This window comes from Chelonia mydas, chromosome 23, assembly GCF_015237465.2.
Source record: "Chelonia mydas isolate rCheMyd1 chromosome 23, rCheMyd1.pri.v2, whole genome shotgun sequence".
Taxonomy (NCBI): Eukaryota; Metazoa; Chordata; order Testudines; family Cheloniidae; genus Chelonia; species Chelonia mydas.
In genome coordinates, this window is record NC_051263.2 from 15,098,423 (window position 1) to 15,106,706 (window position 8,284).

Genomic DNA, 8,284 nt, shown 5'->3' on the forward strand with positions numbered 1-8,284 from the left:
CGGACGGGCTGGACAGACGCTGGAGCCGCCATGGTGGAGATCACAGACAGGGGGCGCTAGCTCCGGCTGTCAGCCCCCAGCCCCCCAGATCTCAGATCCCCTCCCACCCCCCCGCTCCACTCCAGCTGGAAATTAAACACAGACAACAAGGTTTTGAGTCCTGGCTCCCAGCCCCCCCAGCCACTAGACCCCACTCCCCTCACAGAGCCGGAGAGAGGAGCCAGGAGTCCTGGCTCCGAGCCACCCTGCTCTAACCACTAGACCCCACTCCAAGTGAGGAATCTATGTACAAACGACACAAGTATTTTATTTCCATGCTTACACTGGGGAAGCCATGGGGCCTGGCATGCCCAGGGGGGTGAGGGGTTGGGTCCTGCTGCGCCCGCCTTCCTCCCCAGCTGGGCTGGGGGTCCGGATCCCGCTGCCCCTTTCTCACTCCCTCACCTGGCTAGCACTCCAGCCACCTGCCCCGTCCGGCCCAGGCCCTGTCCTCCAGCTACCTGCGGTGTCGGTAGCATACACAGTACCTAGGGGAGAGTGGCTGTCAGGGTCTGCGTTCTGCCCGCGCCCCCCCGGACTCCTGGGTTCTATCCCTGGCTCTGGAAGGGGAGTGGGGTCTAGTGGTTAGAGCAGGGGGGACTGGGAACCAGGACTCCTGGGTTCCATCCCCAATTCAGATTCCCCCCAAGTGCTGGGTGGGGGTCACCCCACTTTCAGTATCTGTGGTGAGCCCTGAGGGGTAGAGGCCCCCTGAATCTGCCTCAGTTGGGGGGCAATCCCAGGTTTTGGGGTGCGTGCAGATGGGGGCAGGATGCCGAGGGGGCAGAGGGGCGGAATATGGGAGTCGGGCATCAGAGGCAGGGAATGTGGGTACCCAGGGCAATCCCCCCATCCTGAGCCCCCAAGTCTGCCTCTCCATCCCAGCTCCCCAAGTCCAGGCAGGGCACTCACAGCAGGGCGGCCGAGGCCAGCAGCACAGATTGGCAGACCAGGAAGAGATAGAGGGTGATTTCCTTCCTCTCCGCGTCCCGCGGGTCCTCCTCTGGGGACAGAGAGGGGGTGAGCCCTGAGCATGCCCCAAAGCCCCCCACACCTCCACCCCACTGACCAGCAGCCCCCTGATTCACCCCACAGCCCCCAACCCCCAGTACCCCACACCACCTGCTAAGCCCCCCATTCACCCCACTGCCCATCAGCCCCCCCTGTCCCCCACATCCCTTGCTGCCCACCCCCACTGCCCAGCCCCCCGCCCCGAACTCCCGGCAGCAGCTACCTCCGCAGAGCTCCCCGTCGAAGCACTGGGCGCTGATGCGAAGGCAGGTCCAGCAGTCAAGAACTGGCCCCTCCGTAACCGCTGGGATGGGGAAAGGAGGGAGACCAGGTCAGGGACCCATGGGGAGACCCCGCCCTGCCCTCCAGGGGATGCCAGCTCCCACCCAGCCCCAGGGCAGGGCCTGGCTGGCTCAGGGGGCAGGGAATGGAGCCCAGGGCCTTTCCCCTCTAGGGGGTGCCAGCTCCCATCCGGCCCCAGGGGGGGCAGGGAAAGGGGCAGGGGGTGGCCACACTCACTGCAGTCCTCGGAGCAGGCTGTGGGGGAAGCACAGACAGACACAGCGTTAGAGCCCCACTCCCATGGGGCACTCCCTGCCCCCCACGCCCCTCAGAATTCTCCACCCACCCAGAGGGCCCTACCCTGATCTCAGGGACCCTGAACTGAGATCTCCCCGCTCCCCCCCAGTGCTACTTGCATCCCATGGGGCTGGAGACAGGGGGCCCCTGGCTGTCCCACGGGGTGCGGGGGGGGGCAGCCCATCTCCAGGGGCACTTACCCAAGTCAGCGAAGCTCTCCAGGGTCTCTCGGAGGCGGGTTCGCAGGGAGTCGCGGTGCTGGGCCAGTGTCAGCTGCAGCAGGTGAACTCCTGGGGAATAGATGGACATTTCTGGGGGGCAGCCGGCCCTGCACACACCAACACCAGCTGAGATGGGAGGCACCTGTGACGTGGTGCACACCTCAGCTCTGGAGACCCCCAGCCCCACTCCTGCCCCCCACCTCCCCGCCACTGCCGGCTCCTGCCCAGCGTCCCTGCCCCCTGGAACCTCCAGCCCTGCCCCTCCCCACAGCCTGGGCCCCTCTCAGCCCCCCAGATCTACCCCCCACACACACACGCTCACCTTTCCAGGGCGTCTCCTTGAGAGCCCTCAGCCAGCTGGTCAGAGCAGCTTTCACAGCCAGCACCCCACGGACATCTGTACAGGGAATCAGGGGGTTGGGGGGGGTGCTCTCTGCCCCCCAGCAGCTCCGCCGGTGCCCCTCACTCCCAACCCACACTCCCTGCTAGCCCGGCCCTGGGCTCCCCACCCAGCCCTGCCGGTGCCCCTCACTCCTGACCCACAGCCCCTGCTAGCCCGGCCCTGGGCTCCCCGCCCAGCCCTGCCAGTGCCCCTCACTCCTGACCCGCAGCCCCCTGCTGTCCCAGCCCAGGTGCCCCAGCGGGAGGGGCCGCGCACCCAGCACCCGGTGGTGTTTCTCTGGCAGGTGGGTGCTGTAGAGGCGCTCAAAGGCCTGGACGTGGCGCTGAATTAGGGCATCCCGGTCGGGCACCTCAGAGGGTACCACCTCCCGCAGCAGCACCCCCAGCCCCCGCAGGAAGGGCCGGTCGCAGTGCAGGCAACCGCCCGCCCCCCCGGGGGCGCAGCAGGAGGAAGAGGAGCAGGAGGGAGCAGGACATGCCCACGGATCCCCGGTCCCGTTGTGACCTCATTACCCAGGCAACATCACAGAGCCACAGGGGCAGAGTATTCCCTGGGCGGGGAGGAAATGATGTCAGAGGCAGAAGAAGGGGTTAAAAGGAGTTGGTGGCAGCACAGGAAATGATGTCACAAACAGATGTGGGATCTAATGAGGAGTGGGTGTAGAACAGGAAGTGATGTCAGAGGCAGAGAATAAGGCTGAAGAAGACTTGACAGCAATCAGGAAGTGATGTCGGAGGCAGAACAGGAAGTGGTGTTTGCAGCGGAAGAGGGGCTGCGAAAGGATTAGAGACAGAACAGGAAGTGATGTCGGAAGCAGGAAGGGGGCCCAGAGGTGGACTGAGGCAGAACGGGGAGTGAGGCAGGATTGCTGACCCTTGACCTTGATCACCATCCTGGGATTTTGGTCCCCCCGTGCGAGGAGTTGCCCCGTTCCCGCGGGCGCCGGACCCCAGCCCTGCCCCGGGGCCGCAGGAGGAAGGGCCGGGTTGAGACACAAGCCAGTGCCAGGGGGCTGGCTGGAGAAGTCGTTCGAACTCTCCCACGCTCGTCAACCCACCAGCAGCGGCGACGGGCCGGTCTTGGGGGGCCCCAGGGCGAAGCCCGGAGAGCTCAGCGCCTCCGTGAAAGGCTTGGCCAGCGGCGGCCCAGGCGGCTGGCTGAGCGCGACGGGGCAAGTGCGCCACTGAGCGCGTCGGGGAAACTGAGGCACGCGTGGGCTTCATAAAACCACTACCGAAAATGCCCCCCCCTTGGCCACGAGAGACCCGAGGCGACCTGGGATGTGACGTCAGCGACAGAAGAGGAAGTGATGTCAGGCGCCGAAGAGGCGCGGCCGAGGCCGTGCGGCAGAGCCGGAAGTGACGTCAGAGGCAGCCGCGGCCCGAGGCAGGCGCGGCGGTTGCCGGGGCGATGCTGGCGCTGGCGCTGCTGGCGCTGCCCCTGCTGGCCCCGGGCGCCGCCCCCTGCCTGCGCTGCTGGCCCGACGCCGCCCGCCACGTCCGCTACGACGTGCGGCTGCTGCTGGGGGCGGCGCGGCCCGGGGCGGCCGCGGGGCTGGAGGGGGGGCTCAGCGCGCTCCTCTTGGGGGGGGACCCCGGCGTCTGGATCATGGGTGAGGGGCGGGGCGTGGGACCCCCCCCGGAGCCGCCCCCGCCCGCCCGTCCCAGCGCCGCCCGCCCTGCGCCCCACGGAGACCCGCTGAGCCCCCCGGCTCCCCCCTAACAGCTTGTGGCGAGCCCCCCCCGCCCGGCTCCCCTAGCTCCTCCCCTTCCCCGGCGCCCTCCGTGCCCCCCCCCCGCCCCCGCTCCCCGCCGCCCAGCGCCCTCCGTGCCCCCCCCGCCCCCGCTGCCCGCAGCCCAGCGCCCTCCGTGCCCCCCCCCGCCCCCGCTGCCCGCAGCCCAGCGCCCCTCCGTGCCCCCCCCCCGCCCCCGCTCCCCGCAGCCCAGCGCCCTCGTGACCCCCCCGCCCCCGCTCCCCGCAGCCCACAGCGCCCTCCGTGCCCCCCCCCGCTCCCCGCCGCCCAGCGCCCTCCGTGACCCCCCCCGCCCCCGCTCCCCGCAGCCCAGCGCCCTCCGTGCCCGCCCCCGCTCCCCGCAGCCCAGCGGCCCCCGCAGCCCAGCGCCCTCCGTGCCCCCCCCCCGCCCCCGCTCCCCCGCAGCCCAGCGCCCTCCGTGCCCCCCCCGCCCCCGCTCCCCGCAGCCCAGCGCCCTCCGTGACCCCCCGCAGCCCAGCGCCCTCCGTGCCCGCCCCCGCTCCCCGCAGCCCAGCGGCCCCCGCTCCCCGCAGCCCAGCGCCCTCCGTGCCGCCCCCGCTCCCCGCAGCCCAGCGCCTCCTGTGCGCCCCCCCCCGCCCCCGCTCCCCGCAGCCCAGCGCCCTCCGTGCCGCCCCCGCTCCCCGCAGCCCAGCGCCCTCCGTGCCCCCCCCGCCCCCGCTCCCCGCAGCCCAGCGCCCCCAGTGGGCCCCCCCGCACCTGCACCCCAGCGCCCCCTGTGGGCCCCCCTGCCCCGCGCCCGCAGACCGGCGCCTCCTGTGCGCCCCCCACCGCCCCGCTCCCCGCAGCCCAGCGCCCCCAGTGGGCCCCCCCGCAGCTGCCCCCCCCCAGCGCCCCCTGTGGGCCCCCCTGCCCCGCTCCCGCAGACCTGCGCCTCCTGTGCGCCCCCCACCGCCCCGCTCCCCGCAGCCCAGCGCCCCCAGTGGGCCCCCCCGCAGCTGCCCCCCCCCAGCGCCCCCTGTGGGCCCCCCTGCCCCGCTTCCCGCAGCCCGGCGCCCCCCTCGCCCTGCTCCCTGCAGCACAGCGCCCCCTTGAGTCAGGACGAGGGACATGGTGGGTGCTGCGGGGGCTGACGGGCAGCAAACCTCTCCTCTGTCCGGCTACAGAGCGGGAGCGCCTGGAGCGAGAAGCCGGGAAGCTCTTCTATCGCCTGGACCAGATCATCACCCGCAACCGGCAGGGTGAGCGCGGGGGCCGCCAGCCAGGGGCCCAGCCCCTCCTCCGCCTGCCCTGGTTTGCCCCGGCCGGAGGGCTTGCCTTCCGCTCCCAGAGCTGGGGAGAGAACCCAGGAGTCCTGGCTCCCAGCGCCCCCCCCCCCCCCCCCCCCCCCCCCGTAACTAAGGGATGACAGAAGTTGGGACTTTTGCCCCTTTTGATCTGAGCCATTAGTCAAAATTCAGGGTCTTGTGGCCCGCTGCCAATCAGAGAAGATACTGAGCCCTAGAGTCTAAGGCCAGCGGGGACGGTCAGATCATCTGGCCGGTTCGCCCCACCGGCTAGCACAGGCCAGTGCCCTGCCCCCAAGCACTGAGTGCAGCAGCCTGGATTAGACCAAACCGGGGCTGGAAGTGCAGTCAGGTAACTTTGGGCCGATCCCCTTTCATCAGTCACATCCTGTCCCCCTTGCAACTCGAGCACCAGCCAGGGAGGGAGAAGGTCCCGTGGCCCCTGAACACCACAGGAGATGGGCTCTTTGCTCACAATCCCATGCCTCCTCCCTCACAGCCCTGAGCCCAAAAGCTCTCCCCGGTGATTTGTTCCCTCACGCTCCTGGGTCTCTGTCGGGGGCTTCGTTGTCACCTTCGCCTGCTTCTCTTTCCCACTCCCCTAACATATGACCCAGCCCAACCCCAGCAATGGCCTTCCCGGGGCCACGGGGCAGACCCCACCGCCAGGACGGGGGGGAGGGCTCCCATTACTGGAGGGACTCCACCTCCCTGTGGGACGTCGCCGGAGGCCATCTCCTAGCTGCATGTACCCCAGGGGCTAGGTCAGCCCAGCCTCAGCACACACGGGGGGTGGGGGGAGCGACGTCGCCCTGAGTTTTAACCGTGGCCTGCGCTCGAGTGGCCTCATACGAGTGGGTCAGCTCCGGGCCGAGCGCGGTGCTTCCTTCCCAGCTGTGCACAGGGGCCGGGCTTGGCTCAAATAAGGCGTGTGACACCCGGCACCCCCCACCTCCAACTCCTCCCCTCCCTCCCCTGCTCCTGCCTGCAGATCCAGGGCGCCTGATGAAGGAGGCAGCGCTTGAAAAGCAGAACTTCACCCACCGCCTGAGAGCAGCGTCGGCAGCCGTCCGGCAGCAAGGTACCCATCGCACCTGCCTGCTGCCCAAGCCGGTGTCCCTCGCTCCCGGCCCCGGGCTCCCCCCAGCTCCGCCGGTGCCCCTCGCTCCCGACCCGCAGCCCCGGCTAGCCCGGCCCCGGGCTCCCCCCAGCTCCGCTGGTGCCCCTCGCTCCCGACCCCCAGCCCCGGCTAGCCCGGCCCCAGGCTCCCCCCAGCTCTGCCGGTGCCCCTCACTCCCGACCCGCAGCCCTGGCTAGCCCAGCCCCGGGCTCCCCCCAGCTCCGCCGGTGCCCCTCACTCCCGACCCGCAGCCCTGGCTAGCCCGGCCCCGGGCTCCCCCCAGCTCCGCCGGTGCCCCTCACTCCTGGGTTCTCTGCCCGCTCTAGGAGGAGGGTGGGATCTAGTGGTTAGAGCAGGGAAGCTGGGAGCCAGGACTCCTGGGTTCTCTCCGTGGCTCCGGATACCTGGGTTCCATCCTGTGGGGGGCGGGGCAGAGGGCACGAGGGAGCTGGATTAGGGGGCGGGGCCGTTCTGCCTGCTCTGATCCGTGTCTCTCTCTCCGCAGTGTGCAGCGCGTCCTGTGGTGAGTCCGGCCTGCGGCTGCCTCCCGGGGGGGTGGGCAGCTGCAGCCCCCGGAGCCCGAACCCACCACTCGTGCCCTGGGCCAGCCGCCAAGTGGGGCCGGATCAACCCCCCAATGCTGGCCCCTGGGGAGGGGCCCCCAGGAATGTGGGGGGCTGGGCTGGCTCCTCTGAGGGCATCTCTCTAATGGGGTCCCCCCCCCCAACAGGCAGGCCTGAGCCCTTCGATTTGTCTGAGTGCAACAGCTGTCAACGCTTCCAAGCTCAGTGCAGGGACCAGAGGGTCTGCGCAGGTAACCCCCAACACCCCCACATACCCCAGCCCCTGAACCCTGACATTCCCCCATGCCCTGCACTCCCCACGGCCCCCAAACCCCTCACAGCAGCTCCCCCAAACCCCAACACCCCCCAGGCCCCCATACCCCTCACAGTTCCCCTGAACTCTGGAACCCCCCCAAATCCTCCCACAGCTCCCCCAAAACCCCAGCCCCCCTGCCCCAACCCTTCCCCACACCCCCAGCCCCAAACCCCAACACCCCCAAAATTCCCCTGAACTCCCCCAACCCTTTTTCCAGTCTCCCCCCCACACACACCCCGTTCACCCTCTAGTACCCCCCACAGCCTCTTATAGTTCAATCTCCCCACAACCCCCCAAACCTCAGCACCCCCCACGGCCTCCCAAACCCTTCAATCCCCTGTGCCCCCCTTCAAGACCCCCCAACACCGTTTTTGCCTCCAATTCCCACCCCACACCTGGCCAGGCACCCCAACTCCTGCCCCCTCTTTCCCCCCAGGTGCTGCTGTGATCCTGGCCGTGGGGCTGAGCCTGGTGGGACTGGTGCTGGGAGCCGCAGTGGGGTGAGTGGGGAGTGAGAGGCGGGGGGGCGGAGAGGGAAGTGGGACCCAGGTCTCCTGGGGGAAGGGAATGGAGATGGGCCCTGATCCAACCCTAGGGCTGGGGGCTGGTGGAGAGGGGGGTGGGGAATGGGGCCACTCCCCTCTAGGGGGCGCTGGCTCCAGTCTGGGTGGGGGCTGGCTGGCTGTGGGAGGTGGGATGGGGCCACTCCCCTCCAAGGGAGGCTGGCTCCGGTCTGGAGGGGAAGGGGGCTGGCTGGGAGGCACCAGCCTGAGACCCCTGGCCCCGGGACAGGGCCTTCCTTTGTTACAGGAGGCGAGCAAGGCTGGCGGGCGGCACAGAGGCCGAGAAGGGGCTGGCGGCAGGCAGGACAGAGCCCCCCGCGGAGCAGGGGAATGGGGCCCCTGCAGACTTGGGGAATGGGGCCCGCATGGTGCAGGGGGACGGGACTCATTAAATGTTGGTGTCTTTTCCCATCCCGGCTTTTCTGGAGAATGCGACTGAGCTGCTCCCCCAACTGAAATCCCCAGCTGACGG

At 69.8% G+C, this 8,284-nt stretch overlaps 2 protein-coding genes across 8 annotated transcripts; one reads left to right on the top strand and one right to left on the bottom strand.

The window, feature by feature from the left end:
• Positions 1-289: 289 nt before the first annotated feature.
• On the bottom strand, positions 290-3,145 carry IZUMO3 (IZUMO family member 3). Its single transcript, XM_043534888.1, has 8 exons — positions 3,127-3,145; positions 2,509-2,757; positions 2,173-2,247; positions 1,830-1,919; positions 1,570-1,587; positions 1,274-1,354; positions 952-1,042; positions 290-527 (listed from the first exon to the last, which is right to left on the bottom strand). Exons 1-8 carry the CDS (start codon positions 3,143-3,145, stop codon positions 497-499), a joined length of 654 nt encoding a protein of 217 aa, XP_043390823.1. The 3' UTR covers positions 290-496.
• Positions 2,738-8,223, top strand: LOC114021179. 7 transcript variants are annotated; one of them, XM_037888642.2, is made up of 7 exons: positions 2,738-3,865; positions 5,131-5,205; positions 6,242-6,331; positions 6,876-6,893; positions 7,101-7,184; positions 7,686-7,749; positions 8,042-8,223. In XM_037888642.2, the coding sequence occupies exons 1-7, from the start codon at positions 3,664-3,666 to the stop codon at positions 8,202-8,204; spliced, it is 696 nt and encodes a 231-aa protein (XP_037744570.1). In that variant the 5' UTR covers positions 2,738-3,663; the 3' UTR covers positions 8,205-8,223. The 7 variants fall into 7 exon arrangements, with proteins under 7 accessions (XP_037744570.1, XP_037744572.1, XP_037744573.1 ...); XM_037888644.2 differs by having other exon boundaries at positions 8,060-8,223; XM_037888645.2 differs by lacking the exon at positions 7,101-7,184.
• The last annotated feature ends 61 nt before the right edge of the window (positions 8,224-8,284 follow it).

Excerpts from the sequence above, each read along its gene's own strand:
- IZUMO3 (XM_043534888.1), bottom strand. Across the intron at positions 1,920-2,172 it reads CAAGGAGACGCCCTGGAAAG|GAGTTCACCTGCTGCAGCTG; the intron begins GTGAGCGTGTGT and ends TCTATTCCCCAG. Across the intron at positions 528-951 it reads CTGGCCTCGGCCGCCCTGCT|GTACTGTGTATGCTACCGAC; the intron begins GTGAGTGCCCTG and ends ACTCTCCCCTAG.
- LOC114021179 (XM_037888642.2), top strand. The coding sequence starts at position 3,664 with ATGCTGGCGCTGGCGCTGCTGGCGCTGCCCCTGCTGGCCCCGGGCGCC. Across the intron at positions 5,206-6,241 it reads CATCACCCGCAACCGGCAGG|ATCCAGGGCGCCTGATGAAG; the intron begins GTGAGCGCGGGG and ends TCCTGCCTGCAG. Across the intron at positions 7,750-8,041 it reads GTGCTGGGAGCCGCAGTGGG|GGCCTTCCTTTGTTACAGGA; the intron begins GTGAGTGGGGAG and ends GCCCCGGGACAG.